Raw genomic sequence first — 19,772 nt, 5'->3', positions numbered from 1 at the left:
ATAAAGATTTCAATATTTGACAGCACATTAACAAAAATTTCACATGAACTTTGGCGAAAACACACAAGTGCCTACCCTTGTGTGTTGTTCGTTGGTATGATTGCACTAGGATGAGGGTGAGTGTGAGGGGTGGCCAGTGAGATGGGGAAGTGATAATGTAGATAGAGAGGGATGGGTGGAGGTGCAAGGTGTGTTGGTGTGAGTAAGGATGTGCAGGAGTAGAGTAGGGAAGGCAGAGTGATAGGAATGTGATGAGTGGCACAACAGGATGAGGTTGAGTGTGGCTTTGTACTAATGTTTCGTGATCTACTGAGATCATTGAAAGGTTTGCGCCACTGCAGCCTGGTCCTCCTGACAACATCCCTGCTTGTGCCCTCCTGCGCAATGTGCAACCAGGCTGCGTTAGTCTCCTGAGGAGGTCTGTTCCGCCAATTGGAAGGGAATTGCGTGCTGTGACTCCCTCCATAAGCATATGGAGGGAGTCATGGGAGAACCTGGGTGCAGCTGTGTACCTCTGTGCAGTGCATGTCAGTGTTTGCAGCACCTCAATGCTGTAGAACACTGACAGCACAACTGTCAAAATCAATTTGTGCATGGTCCCTTTAAGGAAACTGGCTGATAGCGCGTCATCAAATGACATCATCATACCCGCTTCCTTCAATTGGCCGGGAAATGCGCTGGGCGGGCTTAACAAGCCCAATTAGAGAGAAAACATTTTGGACAGTGGGCTGGAGACACCAGCGGGGTCGACCTGCCACCGACGCCGCCCGCCACAGATCCGCCAAGGCAGGGGAAATCGCGGCCCAAGTTTATCACCTGTGTACCAATTTACCTTGTCACATTTCCTACATTACAACAGTGACTACACTTCAAAAGTACTTCATTGACTGTAAAGCGCTTTGGGACGTCCTAAAGTCATGAAAGGTGCCATATCAATGTCTTTACTTTCTTTCATGTCTGGGCTGTATAAAGACACAGCATATAAACTATCCATTTTGCTGAGTTGTAGCAGCTTACCTCTGACATTGAGCAATTTTAAGCTTTTTTTTCTTCTAGAGCTTTATTACTGTACTTTTAAAAATTCTTGAGTTCCATTAGAAATGTACCATTCCCTGGTGGTTCTCTTTATTAAAAAAAAAAAAACTTGTGACACAAGAGAAACATAGAAGATAGGAGCAGGAGTAGGCCATTCGGCCCCTCTAGCCTGCTCCGCCATTCAATGCGATCATGGCTGATCATCCAAGTTCAGTACCCGGTCCCTGCTTTCTCCCCATACCCCTTGATCCCTTTAGCCTTAAGAAATATATTCAACTCCTTCTTGAATATATTTAATGAATTGGCCTCTACTGCCTTCTGTGGTAGAGAATTCCACAGGTTCACCACTCTCTGGGTGAAGAAATTCCTCCTCATTTCTGTCCTAAAAGGCCTACCCCTTATCCTTAGACTGTGACCCCTGGTTCTGGATTCCCCGACCATCGGGAACATCCTCCCTGCATCTAGTCTGTCCAGTCCTGCCAGAATTTTATAAGTTTCAATGAGATCCCCTCTCATTCTTCTAAACTCCAGCGAGTACAAGCCTAATCGACCCAATCTCTCCTCATATGTCATTCCTGCCATCCCAGGTATCAGCCTGGTGAATCTTCGCTGAACTCCTTCCATGGCAAGAATATCCTTCCTCAGATAAGGCGACTAAAACTGCACACTATACTCAAGATGTGGTCTCACCAAGGCCCTGTACAACTGCAGCAAGACATCCTTGTTCTTGTACTCAAACCCTCTCGCTACGAAGGCCAACATACCATTTGCCTTCTTAACCGCCTGCTGCACCTGCATGCTTACCTTCAGCGACTGGTGCACAAGGACACCCAGGTCTCGTTGTACTTCCCCTTCTCCCAATCCATTGCCGTTCAGATAATAATCTGCCTTCCTGTTTTTGACACCAAAGTGGATAACCTCACATTTATCCACGTTATATTATTGCATCTGCAATGCTTCTGCCCAATCACCCAACCTGTCCAAATCATCCTGTAGTTTCTCGGCATCCTCCTCACAGCACACGCGCCCACCCAGTTTTGTGTCGTCTGCAAATTTGGAGATATTACATCTAGTTCCCTTGTCTAGATCATTAATATATATTGTGAATAGCTGGGGCCCAAGGACCGATCCCTGCGGTACCCCACTAGTCACTGCCTGCCACTCAGAAAAAGACCCGTTTATTCCAACTCTTTGCTTTCTATCTGCCAACCAGTTCTCTATCCAAGTCAATACCTTGCCCCCAATCCCATGTGCCTTAATTTTACACGCTAATCTCTTATGTGGGACCTTATCGAAAGCCTTCTGAAAGTCCAAATACACCACATCCACTGGTTCTCCCTTATCTATTTTACTAGTTACAACCTCAAAAAATTCCAGTAGATTAGTCAAGCACGATTTACCTTTTGTAAATCCATGTTGACTCATTGGAAATGTCCTCCATTTACAAAATGTAATTGTCTGCTAAAGGTGTTCTATTTCACAATGGTACCACTGTGGCTATAGTTACTGGGTGGCGCAATGATTCAGCATTTTGCTCTTTTCCCCTCGGCAACCTCATTTTGAACCTGGGCCAGGCTATTGTGATGACAGTCTCTTGTCCGTAACACAGGTCCTGAGCATCTATCAAGACACATTGTTACAATGTATGATCTTATTACTTAAGTGTTTCATTTAAAAAATCACCTTGTATTTATATTTCCTTTTATATATCAACAGCTCTGAAACGGTCTTTTGAGATTGATGATGCAGATGATGGACCTCCGTTTTCACCTACTGCTCCACTGAACTCTCCTTTTACACCTGGTTCAGCGCCTATGCTGTCATCAAAGGTCACTGAAAGCTTTGTTACCAGCACGCCTTCCCTGCCTTCGTATCACACGAGGATCAGTAGGAATTCAAGTGCCATTCCAGCTCCTGGCTCAGTTCAGTATAAAAAAGTCACTTCAAGCCTATCTTTTAATCAAGGTTCCAAACCACTTCCCAGAGCTAATGGAAATACAGCAGCCACTTTAGCCCGCGTCTCCTCTTTCCAAAACAAAATCAACCCAAATGGCTTTGCTCAGTCTTCCAGACCTGATATTGATGATGACAGTCTGCATGGTTCTACATCTAGCCTTGTATATCCGTCATCTTCGAGATTAAACTCTTTGCCAAGCCCACTTCAAAGTCCACTGGGACACAATGATTCTGGTATTAAAGCAAACCATGTGTCATCTCCAGCTTTGAAGAAATATTCATCCCAGGACAACATGTTCCATTCAGAAGTAGACCACTCTGTGATCTCTGTGATTGAAAGCACAGTCAGTCATGGTTCTATGCCATCCCTTGATCTCCACATAGCCGAAGACCTTGCTCTGGAGAACAAACAATCATCCAATCCATTGCTTAAATCAAGTGCACCTCTGCATTCTGTGGCAAGGTCTCAGTTGGCACAAAGCATTATGCCCGGCCAAGTTCCAAATACAAGAATGGGACAAAGAGAGCCACGGATCACTTCGACTGATACATTCTCCAGTTTACGCTTGAATTCTATACAAAATCAACGAGAAACGAGGTCTGTGCCTAGTCATTCATTTTGCAACAATATCATTGACTCCATGAATAAAGCTCAGGAGACCCAGATTACAATCCCTGAGCCTACAGTAAGACCACTGCCAAGATCACAAATTAGCCAGAATGTAACAAGTGCAAGTTCTTCTCCAATTTCCTTGGCAAGATCAAAGCAGGCTGTTTCAATGACCTCCGTGCGCAGTAACGTGCATCAGTCTGGAGAATTCCATCCTCCTGCTGTGAATGCTGAGCCCAGCTCTCTATCCATGCATCAAATGCCCCAGTTCAGGCTGGTGGCCCAGCCACAGATGGTTCAAGTAACCGCTCCTGCTCGACCCTCTGTGCCCAGTGTCCAAGCAAAACCAACCCGGAATTCCGTACTGAGTGAGGATCCAGTATTGGCTCCACAGACAAAGGAAAATCTGGGATCTGTAGTCAAGAGAAATCCTTCCTTCTCAAAATCATCAGATCTCAATCCTAACTTTAAGCTGGCAGACAATATCTACCATGATGAAAAAGTGGAGAAGGAAATTCAGGATCTAGGTCTTGAAACAGAAGTAAAGATGCAGCTGAGGAAACAAGGTAAGACATGACTTTGTGATTGCACTTATTAAATATTTATAGTTAAAGTCCTATTGTTTTATGATGAAAGCATAAAATACTTCACTAACTTAAATACAAAGAACTGTAGTTTCATATATTTCAGGTCACATACTTCAAAAAAGCAACTCAATTACTAACAAAGATTACAATATAAGTTACAATAGTAAAATACTGCATTTTCTGTTGTTATTACAATATAAGTTAATGGTTTTCAAAATGTCTAATAAGCTTTTTGGTATTCAGTGTCATGGCTTAATAAAATATGTGTTAATACCTTAAATTGCCCTCAATGTGTGGAAGTAGGGCGAGGGCAGGATTGAGCTCAGATGTGATTTGCCTTGCAGTCAAATAGCCTGTCGACACTTGCTATCAAGGCTCACCCATGAATAATGGACGCATGGCTGCAGAACCGGAGAGCAATGTGAGGAGACCACGCCTTTAGAAAAGGGGAGAAACTTGATAGATAAAATTGCTGAGTGGAAAGATAGCAAATCTTTGTGCTTAATGCTTGAATGTTCCATTGCAGATTTTTGAGATGGCATGTGTTGCCTTTTTCTTTTAAAGAATTTGTATTTTGTTAGTTTACCAATATTTATTTCAAAGATCCATCAAAATTATAGCACAGGGGAGACCATTCGGCCCATCATAAATTCCCATCATCAACATCCTGGGGGTCACCATTGACCAGAAACTTAACTGGTCCAGCCACATAAATACTGTGGCAACAAGAGCAGGTCAGAGGCTGGATATTCTGCAGCGAGTGTCTCACATCCTGACTCCCCAAAGGCTTTCCACCATCTACAAGGCACAAGTAAGGAGCGTGATGGAATACTCTCCACTTGCCTGGATGAGTGCAGCTCCAACAACACTCGAGAAGCTTGACACCATCCAAGACAAAGCAGCCAGTTTGATTGGCACCCCATCCACTACCTTAAACATTCACTCCCTCCACCACCGGCGTACCGTGGCTGCAGTGTGTATCATCTACAAGATGCACTGCAGCAACTCGCCAAGGCTTCTTCAGCAGCACCTCCCAAACCCGCGACCTTTGCCACCTAGAAGGACAAGGGCAGCAGGCGCATGGGAACATCGCCACCTCCAAGTTCCCCTCCGAGTCACACACCATCCTGATTTGGAAATATATCGCCGTTCCAAGATTTTGCTGGGTCAAAATCCTGGAACTCCCTCCCTAACAGTACTGTGGGAGTACCATCACCACATGGACGTCAGCGGTTCAAGAAGGCAGCTCACCACCACCTTCTCAAGGCTGTGCCAGCAACACCCACATCTCATGAATGAATTTTAAAAAATCATAAAGGAGAGTAGAAGACACTTTTTTTCAGAAGTTTCTTTGAACAAAAAATGCTTTACCTGAGTGGTTGTTGAGACTATTACATCAGTTACAAGAGAATTGGATAAGTATTTGAAAAGGAAGAATATAAAGGGGCACAGGGAGAAAGCAGGGAAATGAGATTAGAGTAGAGTAGTTAGCTCCAGTTGAGCTAAACCTAGCACAGGCTTGATGGGATGAATGGCCTTTTTTGCAGTGATTCTATGATTTGAAGAAACAATTCATTAGGAGGTGCTGCAATGCTGTTATGAACGGCAATTACTGTTGCTGTTGCTTTTGAAGACACTTAAATAAGTACAATGATTAAATTTCACAATAGCTTTATAGATTGTTTTGAATTATTCAACGTATTTTCTCATTTTTACCTTTCATTACAAAAGTGGGTACATTTTTCATGCAATCACTTGACAATAATTAATTAATGATTATAAAGACCATGTCAAAGCTTGCATGGGCACCAAAGGCAGTACAGGATACTTAAAGCTGTTCAAGAGGAAGTCCACTTAATTTGCGAGTAGTCAGGTTCTCTGAAACTATGGATGGTGTTAATCTGTGGATTAAAACCAGTACTGACCTTTACGTGTTCCATATTTCATAATTTGGCAAATGTGGAATGCTGTGATAAAATCAATGGCCCAGAAATTCGGGTCTCCACGGGTGAGTACGCACAGGGTACTCACCCGTAGGCCCGATGGAAGTGCCGGTTTCCTGCATGCACTGCGCATGCGCGGGAAACCGGCACTTCCGTTCCTCTGAAAGCAGGGGTTCAGAGGTCGAACGCGTGCGTGGGAGAGGCTGCGCGTGCGCATCAAACTTAGGTTTTTTTTACAGGTTTTTCCGTGAGGGTAAGTCTGCAGAATTTACACATATGAAAAGCAGGCGTAAGGCCTGCTTTTTACAAGGTAAGTGGTGAATTAATTAAAATTAAAACATTTTTTCTACAGGTTTATTATTTTTAAATACTTTAAAGCAAGGTAAGTTTATTTTTAGCCCCATTAGAATATTTTTTAAAAAAATTCAAAAATTAAAATTATTGTTTAAAATAGTTATTTCATGTAATTTATAGTTTATTTAAAAAATGTGATTTAAAAAAAAAAATTATTTGAAGGTTTAGTGCTATTTTGGGGCCGTAGTATTTTTAAGTCTTGACAGCACTTCCTGTCAAGACTTATGAATGGAGCATTCCCTGCTCTGATTGGCTGCCCATGGCCCACTTGATCCCAGGGGACGCATCGAACTAACTGCGCCCCTGGGATACGCAAGCACTGCGCACCGGCAGCTGGACCAGGCCCCGGATTGGAATTCCACAGGGCCCTACAGCTCAACGGCCGGCGCGCAAGGTAAGTGCAGGTCGGGGGCTTGCACCTGCGGGAAGCCCCCAACCCGAATTTCTGGGCCAATATTTTTACAGCAAAAGAGCTACTGTTACGTAACAAAGCTTTTAACCACCTCTGTCACCAGCTCTACACGTTTGTGTATGTGTGCGTATATAGATGTAATAGTATATTTTAATTTTACTTAACTTTTCATGTATATTTTTAGTCATTTGTAATTTGGTTTTCATACAGCGCTGGAGTGGGACCTTTCGACACAGAACTATACAATAGGGTGGTGGAAACCGATTCAATAGTAGCTTTCAAAAGGGAATTGGATAAATACTTGAAGGAGAAAAAATTGCAGGGACACTGCCCTGCTGTCACTCTGTTGCCCTTTATCTCCCTCTGCTTCAAACTATGAGTCTATGACTCTATGGGGTCGATTTTGTCATTGGGGTGGGCTGGGGTCGTGTCATCTGCTTTTCGTGTTATCCACCCGATTCCAAATCGATGTGGGAGAATGATGCAATTTTCACCTAATTGGGCAATTGGAGTTCCAGCGTGTGGGAACCCAATTAGTTTTGTCAGTCTGAAACTCGCCTCCGATGATGACATCATTGCTGCTGCATTTAAGGTCTGCAAGAAGCCTTGCTTCTTCTGCAGACTGCCAAACTTTTGGCCTTTTGCTGTGAGAGGGACCGGGAGGCAAAATGAGCAGCGGGAAACCTAAGTCTGCTCCCAGATTTGATTACGTTGCCCTGCAAGCTTTGGTGGAGGGAGCAAGAGCTAGTAAGGAGGTGCTCTTCCCTTCTTCAGGGAGGAAGAAGCCTCCCCAGCAGACGAAGGCTGTGTGGATCCAGGTGGCCCAGGAGGTCAACTCGTTCTCGCTGATCCGCAGAACCTGGCTTCAGTGCAGGAAGAGGTCTCATGACCTTCTGCGCAGTGGAAAAGTGAGTATGACTTTCCCATCACCCTCAATCTGATCCCCATTGCCTCTCCTCACCAGCACTCAGCTTTAGCAACCTCTTCCTCCACATCCCACGTGACATTGACATCCCTGCATCCTTACCCATTCCCCCTCTATGGTCACATTCACCTAACTATTTGACTATGCAGCCCTCACACTCCCTATCACTGTGATGCTATGAAAACAACTTACAAAACACAGGGCGGGCCCTTGGTCTTGCCACCTCACTCCATTTTTGTCTCCTTCTAAGCATCTATGCGATGGATTCTCTACACTCACTCCTTCATTCTCACTCAAACTCCACTTGTCTCCCTCATTGCAGGAAAAGAGAGCTCACAATAAGAGGGAAAGAGTGAGGACGGGAGGAGGGCCACCCTCAGTAGCCCACCTCACCCCTTGGGAGGAGGCGGTCCTGGAGATCGTGGGACTCGAGGACGATGCGCAAGTGGGGGACGGACAGACGGGTGCATCAGAGAAAGCTGGTGACAGAATAGTTTTTCATCTCTCTCATTGACATTGCATGAGTCGCTGATAATGATTCTGAAGCTCTAACAGATGGACTTATGATCATCTGCAATATGCAATGTGCATGTAACCTTGGCCTCACATCTCTGACTCTTTCCTTTACTCCCCCACAGGACCATCGCAAGCACCCGTCCCCACTAGCCAGGAGGAACAGCCTGAGTCTCCAGACTCCTCAGAGGAAGCTGCAACCTCTGAGGGCGCAGCGTCAGCAGAATTCAGCCAACCCAGCACCAGCGCAGACACTCACACCTCAGTGGGACCATCACGAGATAGAGTACTGTTGTCACCTGGTGTATCATAGCTCACAAGTGAGCATCAGCAGATTGTGGAGACAGGGACAGCAGTGGCGAGTCCTAGTCGGAGGGAGCAGGACTCTCCCACCTCGGCTCAGCTGCATGTTGACCGTCTACTTCTGGGTCCATCCAGAAGAACAGCGGTGCTGGAACTCCAGGAACAGGTGCAGGAGTCTCTGGCAGGTTTTGTCTCCAGGGTCGCTGCGAGTGTGGAGCGAATGGAGGAGTCCATCGTGAACATGAGCAGAGCCTTTGTGGAGTCATTGGCGCATGAACGCAGCACCACGGAAAGGATGGCAACCTCCGTGGAAAGGATGGCTACAGTAGACAAGAGGATGGCTACGGCCATGGAGGAGCTAAGTCGCCAGAGTGTAGAAAACATGGTGTGTGTTCAGAATAGACTGACATCTCTGGAGGAGAGATGGTCAGCTATTGAACAGAGAAACCAGACCTTCATGGAAGTCCTTCTGAGTAGGACTGCCAGTGCAGATACGGGTCTCCATGGCCCCCCTGATGTGCAGCAAGGTGCTCTCAAGCCTCCTGCAAGCGCTGAGGTGGACCTGACCCATGAGAGGGATGTTGGTGGCAGAGAACAAGGAAGTGGGGGCTCCTCTCCAAGCGCTCACACTTCCATGCCACTGCCAAGTCCTCGGTCAGAGCCCCACCAGAGTCCCCACCCAACTGAGATCGGCGTCTCAACCCCTGCACAGCCGCAGGAGCAGCAGACTGTTGTTGAGCCCTCACAGGTTCGCAACCCCAGAGGACGCCTGCCAAAGGTGTCGAAACACGAGCAGCAAGAAAATGAGCAAGGGGCCTCCACATCTGCTGATGCCAAGGGGGAACCACCACGTAAGAGAAAGTTACTGCACAAATAATCACAAGGGTAATCACTTGGGTGAAATGTGATTTTTAATGTTGAAAAGCCATCAGTTTGTTATTATAAATAAGAATTCTGATGGCAACTGTTGCAGTTGTGGCGTGTGTCATTTCGCTAATGGGACTTCCACATTGAGGGCTTAGGATTACTTGCAATTGTCAGTATGGTGATCAAATTGCTAGGAATCCGCTGGTTCTTGGCCATTTTCGATGCTGTGGTAAGAAGCTGTGAGGCAAAAGTGCTTGATTGGCTAGGCTAAGCAAATCTGGCCAAGATGAGTGTGTTGCTTGCATCCCGGGCAGCAATGTTCTCACGTACTGCTGCTGCTGGTTGATGGGCCTCTGCAAGATGTTCATTTTTGCTCTCCTCCTCCTCCTCATCTGAGGAGGATATGTGAGGAGCTATTTGGTCCTCAGGAATCTGCAAGCCACGACGCTGTGCCATGTTGTGAAGTGCACAGCAAACCACGATGATTCTGGAGACCCTGGCTGCTGAGTACTGCACGGCTCCACCTGATCTATACAGGCATCTGAAGCGCATCTTCAGCAAGCCGATGGATTGCTCGATGGAATCTGGAACAGTACCCATGGATTGGAGGGAAGCTAATGTTACCCCACTATTCAAAAAATGTGGTAGAGAGAAAACGGGGAATTACAGACCGGTAAGCCTGACATCGGTAATGGGGAAAATGCTAGAGTCCATTATAAAAGATGTAATAGCAGAGCACTTGGAACACAGTGACAGGATCGGACAAAGTCAGCATGGATTTACAAAAGGTAAATCATGCTTGACTAATCTACTGGAATTTTTTGAGGATGTAACTAGTGAAATAGATAAGGGAGAACCAGTGGATGTGGTGTATTTGGACTTTCAGAAGGCTTTTGATAAGGTCCCGCATAAGAGATTAGCGTGTAAAGTTAAGGCACATGGGATTGGGGGCAAGGTATTGACTTGGATAGAGAACTGGTTGGCAGACAGAAAGCAAAGAGTTGGAATAAACGGGTCTTTTTCCGAATGGCAGGCAGTGACTAGTGGGGTACCGCAAGGATCGGTCCTTGGACCCCAGCTATTCACAATATATATTAATGATCTAGACAAGGGAACTAGATGTAATACCTACAAATCTGCAGACGACACAAAGCTGGGTGGGTGTGTGTGCTGTGAGGAGGATGCCAAAAAACTACAGGATGATTTGGACAGGTTGGGTAATTGGGCAGAAGCATGGCAGATGCAATATAACGTGGATAAATGTGAGGTTATCCACTTTGGTGGCAAAAACAGGAAGGCAGATTATTATCTGAATGGCAATAGATTGGGAGAAGGGGAAGTGCAATGAGACCTGGGTGTCCTTGTGCACCAGTCGCTGAAGGTAAGCATGCAGGTGCAGCAGGCAGTTAAGAAGGCAAATTGTATGTTGGCCTTCGTAGCGAGAGGGTTTGAGTACAGGAACAAGAATGTCTTGCTGCCTTGGTGAGACCACATCTTGAGTATTGTGTGCAGTTTTAGTCGCCTTATCTGAGGAAGGATGTTCTTGCCATGGAAGGAGTTCAGCGAAGATTCACCAGGCTGATACCTGGGATGGCAGGATTGACGTATGAGGAGAGATTGTGACGATTGGGCTTGTACTCGCTGGAGTTTAGAAGAATGAGAGGGGCTCTCATTGAAACTTATAAAATTCCGACAGGACTGGACAGACTAGATGCAGGAAGGATGTTCCCGATGGTCGGGGAGTCTAGAACCAGGGGTCACAGTCTAAGGATAAGGGGTAAGCCATTTAGGACAGAAATTAGGAGGAATTTCTTCACCCAGAGAGTGGTGAACCTGTCGAATTCTCTACCACAGAAAGCAGTAGAGGCCAATACATTAAATATATTCAAGAAGGAGTTGGATATATTTCTTAAGGCTAAAGGGATCAAGGGGTATGGGGAGAAAGCAGGGACCGGGTACTGAATTTGGATGATCAGCCATGATCGCATTGAATGGCGGAGCAGGCTCGAGGGGCCGAATGGCCTACTCCTGCTCCTATCTTCTATGTTTCTATGTTTTTTCTATTATGGATCTGGTGGAAATGTGGCTGTAGTTGTAGCTCTCCTCAGCTTCGTTGGATAGGCTCCTCAACGGCATCATTAGCCACATCTTCAGGGGATAGCCCTTGCCTCCAATTAGCCATCTGTTAAATTGATCTGGCGGAATGAAGAGCGGAGGCACACTAGACTGGCGCAGTATGAAGGAGTCATGGCAACTGCTAGGGTACGTGGCACAAACATGCAAAATTTCCTTCTTGTGGTCACACACCAGCTGCGCGTTGAGGGAGTGGAAGCCCTTGCGGTTGACAAAAATACCTGGATTGCGATGGGGTGCCTTAAGGGCCACATGTGTGCAGTCAACGACGCCCTGCATCCTTGGAAAGCCTGCCAGTTTAGCTAATCCAACCGCACGCGCCGTGACACTTGCTTGATCCTTGGAGAAATGGATGTGATTGTGCGCGATGGCAAAGAGGGCATCGGTTACCTGCGTGATGCAAGTGTGTGCGGCCGCCTGGGAGACGCCGCTGTTGTCTGCTGCTGATCCCTGGAATGAGCCTGAAGCAAAAAAGTTGAGTGCGGTGGTAACTTTGACGGCCACTGGTAAGGGGTGTCCACCTGCTCCTCTGGGCTCCAGGTCTTGCTGCACCATTGCGCAGATGTCACCCACTACCTCTCGCGAAAGTCGGAGCCGCCTTTGGCACTGCTGCTCAGTCATGTTGAGGTAGCTGATCCTCTGTAGACCCTGTTTGGGGGGTATCTCCTGCGCCGATGGGCTTCTATGTGCTGGCGCCTTCTGGCCTGTGCAGCTTCAGGTGGGTGAGCAGCAGCTTGGCACTCCTGTTGTTGCTGCTGCTGTTGGTGCTGCTGTTGTTCATGGTTCTGCTGCTGCCGCGGCTGGTCTTCGTCCGAATCTGATGTCCAGGAGGAAAGGAAATAAATGGTTCCCATGCTTCTGGTAGATGCCTCAGTTGAGGAAGCCCTCAGTTGAGGAAGCGCTCAGTCAAGGTGGCGAGAGGGGTTTCCCAGGAGGTCACACTGGAGATGGGTGTCAGGCTCCAAACTTCCACAGCTATGGTGATGCCTGCTAAAAGTTCCCCCAGACCTGAGACAACAAAGTCCTGCCACCTGCAAATGATGACTGATCAAATCTCCTATTTAATGGTGGTCAGCAATCCAATTGTGCTACCGCCAGGTTTCATCGTCGTGTTTCAGAGGAGGCGTGAATCATGTGGGAAAAGTGTTAAAATCAGAAAGGCCTCTCAAAATGGGATTATAGAGGCAATTCAGTGGTTGTTAAGGGCCTATCCCGCCTCTTGGAGGCAGGACGGAGATGGGATCAGAAACCACGCATTTGGGAAAATTGCTTGGAGGCGGGGTCGGGCCCGCCAGCCCCTTTTTGCAATTTTAACACCCCACACGCCTCCATTCCCGCCTCCTCGGGCCTGGCAAAATCGAGCCCTATGACTCACTTTTTCCATTTTTTCCTTGAAAGTTGCAATCGTCTCTGCCTCAAGAATGAAAATTTGTCAATACCAACACCCTTCATAATTTCAAAACCACAATTGAATCCCCTCTTGGCCTTCTCTTCTCCAGTGGAAATACTCCCAATATCTCAAGTATCTCCTCATAATTTATAGGCTGCGATTTACCCTACCTCGGTGGGTCCGTGGCGGGCGATGTTGGTGGCAGGTCCCGACCCCGCTGCTGGCTCCATCCTGGCCTCCGAAATGACTTTCCGATGATTGGGCTTGTTAAGCCCGCCCAGCGAGTTTCCCGGCCAATTGAAGGAAGCGGGTCTGATGACGTAATTTATGATGCGTCATCAGCCGGTTTCCTTAAAGGGACCATGGTCAACTTTATTTTGACATTTGTGCTGTCAGTGTTCTATAGCATTGAGGTGCTGCAAACACTGACAAGCACTGCACAGCGGTGCATGGCTGCACCCAGGTTCTCCCATGACTCCCCGCATATGCTTATGGAGCGAGTCACAGCACACAGGGAGGTTTTCTTCCCTTCCAATGGGTGGAAGAGACCTCCCCAGGTTTTCAACACAGCCTGGTTGCACATTGCACAGGAGGGCACAAGCAAGGATGTCGTCAGGAGGACCAGGCTGCAGTAACGCAAACTTTTCAATGATCTCACTGAACCTCATCCTGTTGTGCCACTCATCACATCCCGATCACTCTGCCTTCTGTACCCTACTCCTGCACATCCTTACTCACACCAACTTACCTTGCACCTCCACCCAACCCTCTCTATCTACATTATCACTTCCCCAGCTCACTAGCCACCCCTCACACTCACCCTCATCCTAGTGCAATCATACCAACTAACAACACACAAGGGTAGGCAGTTGGGTGTTTTAGCCAATGTACAATGCTGATGAGTGTGAAAGGAATGGCTTGGGCAATGTAGGGATGCTTTATGGTGTTGGTGTGTGGTGGTGCCAACCTGGTGTATCATGTGGCAGCCAGGGTGTACAGCGTTAAGTGAAGTAAATCTGGCCATGTTGAGGCCATCCCTGGGCTCCCGAGCAGCAATGTGCTCAGGTGCTGATGCCCTTTGTGATTGTGGCGAAGGTTGGTGTTGTTGTTGGTGCTGTCTGGTGATGCTGGTGTTGGGGCTGATCGTGCTGGGATTCTGAGGACCAAGGTGAGAGAGTTTCAAGGGCACCCATGCTGATGGAATAGGAGACAGGTGAAATAGAGATGACAGAAGCGATCTGTTAATGGTGGGAGAGGTAATGAGATCAGACTGGATGGAGACTTGTGTTAAGACTTGCAGCATTCTGAATCTGTAGTTGAAATGCAGTTTAGAGAAGCTAGTGGTTAAGGGAACATTTCTCAATCAGCTGGGAGCTTTGACTTGACATTTGAAGCTGTCAACTCATCAGCTGTTTCAATGGCCACTGGCCTCTCGCCTCAGCTTCACAGACGAGGTCTAGGCACAGTGGGAAACCAGTGGGCAACCTGACTATTCCAAAAAGCTGGGGGAAAAAAGTGATAAGTGGCTGTAAACAAGCCACTAATGATTTTACTCGCCTCCCCCGCTGCTGCCTGTCGGGTTTGCTCAGCGCTGGCAGACCCGACATCGGGAAAGTCTAGTGTGCGCGTTTTGACAACGGGTTCCTGACCCGCTGACGATCATTTTAAATTTAACAGCAGACCCACCACCCATCCCGTCCGCTGAGCGCTGGCAACATTCTGGCCATTCTTTCTCATCCTATGCTGTACATAGTTTTTGGTTTTGATATGCTTGCTATAATGCCGTCCACAAAACTGCACACAGTGCTGTATACATAGACTGGTCATTGCATTGTGCAAATTTATCATAAACGCTATGGACTTGTACTCTGTAGCTCCATTTGTAAAACCCCAAATTCCTTTGGGTTTTTTGTGTGGTGTTCTCTACCTGCAATAGCACTTTCAAGAAATTTTGTATTTGCTCTTAAGTCTTCAGTGCCTTTCATAGAATCATAGGATGATACAGCACAGAAGGAGGCCATTCAGCCCATTGTGCCTGTGCTGGCTCTTTGAAAGAGTTATTCAAATAGTCCCACTCCCATTTCCATTGAGTTTATACACCCAATCCTTGATTTGCCTCCCAAAATGTATTAGTTCGCACTTTTCTCCAATAAATTGCAAATTCCACCTGTCTGTCCCTTCTGCCAACCTATCTATGTCCTAGTGAAATCATTTACCATCTTCCCCAATGTTTGCCAAACCCCCTATTTTTTGTCTCATCGGCAGTCTATCGTCAGTTATGGGCAAGTTGTGACAATATGAGATCCAATTAGATAAGTACATGAGGGAGAAAGGAATAGAAGAATTTGTTGACACGGTGGGAGGAGGCTCGTGTGATGCATAAACACCAGCATAGACCCGTTGGGCCAAATGGCCTGTTTCTATACTGTTAAATTATGTGTAATTTTCCTATTACTCTTTTCCTACATTGCCTCAAGGATGCTCCCATGTAACCTTCACCAAGGACTGTGCCGATATCCTGAGCTAACTAGTTCAAATTGGGTAAGAGCTGCCTGGTTAACTAAATGAAGTTAGTGCTGCAGCAGGGAGCGGGGGGGGGAGAGCAGAGTTTGACAGGGCATGCCGGCACTGTGTGGGGAGGGGGGGGCAGTTAGGGTGGGGTGGAGAGGCAAGGCCGGGGATGGGGAGTCCCAAGAACCCCTTGCGGAGCCTGGGAGACCACTGTATTTTTCTCTACACCTCTGTAAAAGAAGTGCCATAAATCGTCCCGTCCTGTCTCAGCTGAGATGAGGAACTCCGTTTTTGGCAACCTGGTACTTCAAAGATTGTGAAATACAGGTTAATGAAAACGGAATAATATATGGCTTATGCAAGAAAACAAGGTACCAGGTTTTCCCATACACACTGCATGAGTGATAAAATACAGATTCTCCCTACAAGGTGAGTGCCACGTTGCACCTCCTTTCTGATTGCAGGTTTATAACATATACCTTGTTAAAAGATGATTTATCCATGGGTAGCATACCACACTGGATGTGCATGCTGCAACTTGGCTACGTGTGTACTGATGGTGATTAAAATAAGGAGCTAACATAGATTACCAGTGTGTAACTGCCCATATCAGCCACAGCCTGCTATTTTTGGATATGTGCCAAGGAATCAGCTTGTAAGTCTAAAATTTACAGGAAAAAGCAATCCCACTCACTGCAATGCTATTAAAATGGAAGGAAAACAGATTTGTCCGACATGAGCAGACTTTGCTTAGAATGAACCTTTCTTTTAGTGCATTCCTTTGTGTCATTTATTCATACTTTCGTCTAATGAATGCTTTGGAAAAGGTGGAATGTCCAAATATTTTAGCACAACATTAAAGAACAGTGATTGAGACGCTGTTCATTGTAGTTTTGTTTCTGTCTTTTATGTAGTTCTAATTTGTGATAATCATCCTTCTTATTGGCTTGTTTGCATGTAATGTGTTTGATACAGCTAGTTATATTGTATCGGCACCAATACGTTTTCAGCATTTCATGTTTGTTAAAGTTTTCTGCGAACGTGGTAAAATTCCTTTGGGGGGAGGGGGGATATTAGTAATCACCTCCAACAGTTGGCTATTGGCATTGTTCCAGAATGATTTGTGTCAAATGCTTCATTTAAAGATGTGTTTTTCATTGTATGTGCCTCTTGCATCACCGGGCAGTGGTGAGCTCCCAGTCTTGGACTGTGCTATAAGGGGAAGTATTGAGTTGGGGGTCGGTGCTTCCCCCCACAGGAAATATTGGGTGTGAAATTGGACACGGGCAGGGGATGCAAAACAGTTGCACTGGCATTGGCCGAACATTATACAGCACGCCCGATATTCAGCTCTATTGAAGTCAACGGAGTGGAATATGGGGTGGAGCGTGTAACAGGTGACCAATCCCCGTCCATGTCCAGTTTCACCCAAGGTCTCAAAGTCCTTGCATTGAGTCAGTCGAGCCACTGCCACCCACCTCCTAGTAGCCAATTGCACAGTGGCGGTGAAAATGGCCGAGGATTGGGAGTAGTGGTGCTCTCTCTTTTAAGCTGGAGGATAATGTGGATGGTCCTAAAGGAGGACTTTTAAAACATTTTCTTCCAATTATCTCTTATTTTTAATAGTTTCTGTTTCTATCAGATTTTTTCTATTCGTAAATTATTTCACATTTTTGCGCTTCCAGGACTAGGTCCCACTGCTGTCCAGTGGTTGGACAGGCCTCCAGGAGGTGTTAGACACCACTTAATCCTGACTCTTCTCTCCAGTTTCTCTTTCCTCTACAGGAAGAAACCACAGGCTGCATTTCTCTGAGATTGGGAATAGAGCAGAGTGGAAATTGAACCGAAGGATCTCTTGATAGCAATCAAGAGTAAGCACCCTGGCATTATTTAATTACTCAATGCTGGGACAACGAGGCCCATTAAAGCATTCCAATGCCATCTTGGTTGAGATTAGCTGACACAGTACATACCAGGGATTGAACCTGTGAACCTTTCTGTTCAGTTTACCCCAGTGCCATAGTATGCATTTATCCATTTTTGTCATAGAGATTGTAGCACAGAAGGCGGCAATTTGGTGCATCACACTGTACTACAGCTATCAACTCTAATTCCATTTCCCTGCCCTTTCTCTACACCTTTTTTATATTCAGTTCCCTTTTAAATGGTTATGGTCTCTAACTCAACAGCCACTTGTAGTAAAACATTCCACTTTCTAATAATCCTGTGTTTTTTTTCTAACTTCCTCTTTCATTCTTCTGGTGATACTTTTGAATCTATTCCCCCCGCCTCCCCGACCCCACCATCGTTATTGATTCATCAACCAGTAGAAATAATCTTGCACTATTTACCCTCTTGAAGCTTTTCATAATTCTGTAAATCTTTGTTAGATCCCCTTAATCTTCTCTGTTTGATCCCCACTTAACCCTCTCTGTTCCAGTGAAAAAAGCTCCCAATTTTTCAATGCTTTCGTCACAAATATAACCTCCCATTCCTGATTTAAATTTGAGTAAATCTTCCACGTGACCTTTCCATGGCTCCAATATACTTGTACCTATAATGAGATGCCCAGAACTACATACAATACTCCACCTGTGCCCTAATAATTCAAATTCAACATCACCTCCTTACTTTTATATTTGTTGCCTTTATATATAAAACCAGAATCCCATTTGCCTTTTTATGGTCTTTTCTACCAGCACTCCCATCTTTAAAGATCAGTGTAACTCCACTAATAGGTCTCTCTGTTGCTCCACAGATTTTTACTGTAAAGGGTATACTTCCTTTCATTTGTTCTGTTTCCCAAAATGGACTACTTCACATTTTTCTGCATTGAACTGCATTTGGCATCTCACTGCTAACCTGTTTGTCTTCCTACCACTTCCTGCATACTTCTTCACGATTTGAAAGGATTCTTTTATTAAAATGGGGGATGAATATTTTGAAGATGTGTCATCACTGCAGATGCCTGACTCGATAACAATAATCAAATAAATTGAATTCTCAGTGCTGTGTACTTGCCTTGTCTTGTTAATCTCTGGCAAGTTTTTTTTTTATTCATCATAAAATCAAATGAGTGGCTTTCTGATTAAGATCTTTATTGATTTTATCAGATCATCATTTCCAGAATTCTGAGATGCACATTGTTTTGATGAAGTTGTTTTGTTTCTCCACCCTCATAGCAATTCACATTTGGATTAATCGGCAGCTGGACGCCAGCAGAGTTGATGAAGCCTGATTTCTTTCTTATACCATCTTACTACTACAGGGTTATCTCCGCTAGCAAGTGTACCATCAGAGGTCACCCTGTAATGTGCTATTGGAAGCATAAAAACACTCCTTAAGTAACATTTCACCTGATGCCTCTGATGAAAAGTCCTATCACAAGCAAAGTTAAATGACTTGTAATTGGTTCTGCCACCTTGGGACTGTCTGCAGACAGACGTATTCACAACCCATTCACCTAGACCTCCTTTTGCTATTGTTGGTCTGCATGGATCTGCCCTCAATATTGGGAAAGGTTGTGGCCAGACTGACAAAATCACAAATGTGATTTTTCACCAACTGAGCAGATGTCCTATCATAGCTTTACCCAGTTATTCAGTGCAACCAGGAGTACTATGTGATACAACAAGAAGTTTGATTTCCAATGCATAGATATTCAATACCCATTTTTCCTTAAGAAGCTGTACACTTAGGATGTTGCCCACTGTTATGATGAAGCTGTACCATTGGGATGATGCCCACTGTTGCAGATTCTAGAATTGATCCAGTGTCCCTTTATAAGGAATTCTATATTTTATCTTTTTAGATTGATCTAGGTACCTGTGTGGTTAAAATTAAAGTTCTTTTCTTTCTCTGGAGACAACCAGTTGACAATGATGTCAGGCTGTCAGCAAAAAACAGGCCGAATTGTTTGATCTGGTAACTGATCAGATAAATATATACCCGATGGAGCAGGTGCACATTGTTCTGTATTAACATTTCCTAGATAGCATCCATCTGCTTTCTTCTTTGCATCTGTGTAATTTTACTTCTTACAATAAATTAACATTAATGGTTTAGCCAGAAAGTACCAAAAAAGCATTCACCTAAATTAGCTTAAACATAGAAACATAGAAACATAGGAGCAGGAGTAGGCCATTTGGCCCCTCGAGTCTGCTCCGCCATTCGATGAGATCATGGCTGATCATCCAAACTCAGTACCCCATACCTGCCTTCTCCCCATATCCC

General features: G+C 45.5%; 1 protein-coding gene across 1 annotated transcript in view; it reads left to right on the top strand.

Annotated features, from left to right (window-relative positions):
• LOC147110530 (uncharacterized) overlaps positions 1 to 19,772 on the top strand; it is a 543,691-nt gene that overhangs the window by 38,294 nt on the left and 485,625 nt on the right. The window contains exon 2 of the mRNA XM_086000591.1: positions 2,752 to 4,167. Coding sequence (XP_085856717.1) covers positions 2,752 to 4,167 — 1,416 coding nt within the window. The remainder of the gene's footprint in view (positions 1 to 2,751; positions 4,168 to 19,772) is intronic.

This window comes from Somniosus microcephalus, chromosome 11 (assembly GCF_052327205.1).
Source record: "Somniosus microcephalus isolate GS21.2 chromosome 11, FLI_Smic_1.0, whole genome shotgun sequence".
NCBI classification, from domain to species: domain Eukaryota; kingdom Metazoa; phylum Chordata; class Chondrichthyes; order Squaliformes; family Somniosidae; genus Somniosus; species Somniosus microcephalus.
The sequence above is the reverse complement of the archived record's forward strand: the minus strand, read 5'-3'. Positions and strand labels throughout refer to the sequence as shown.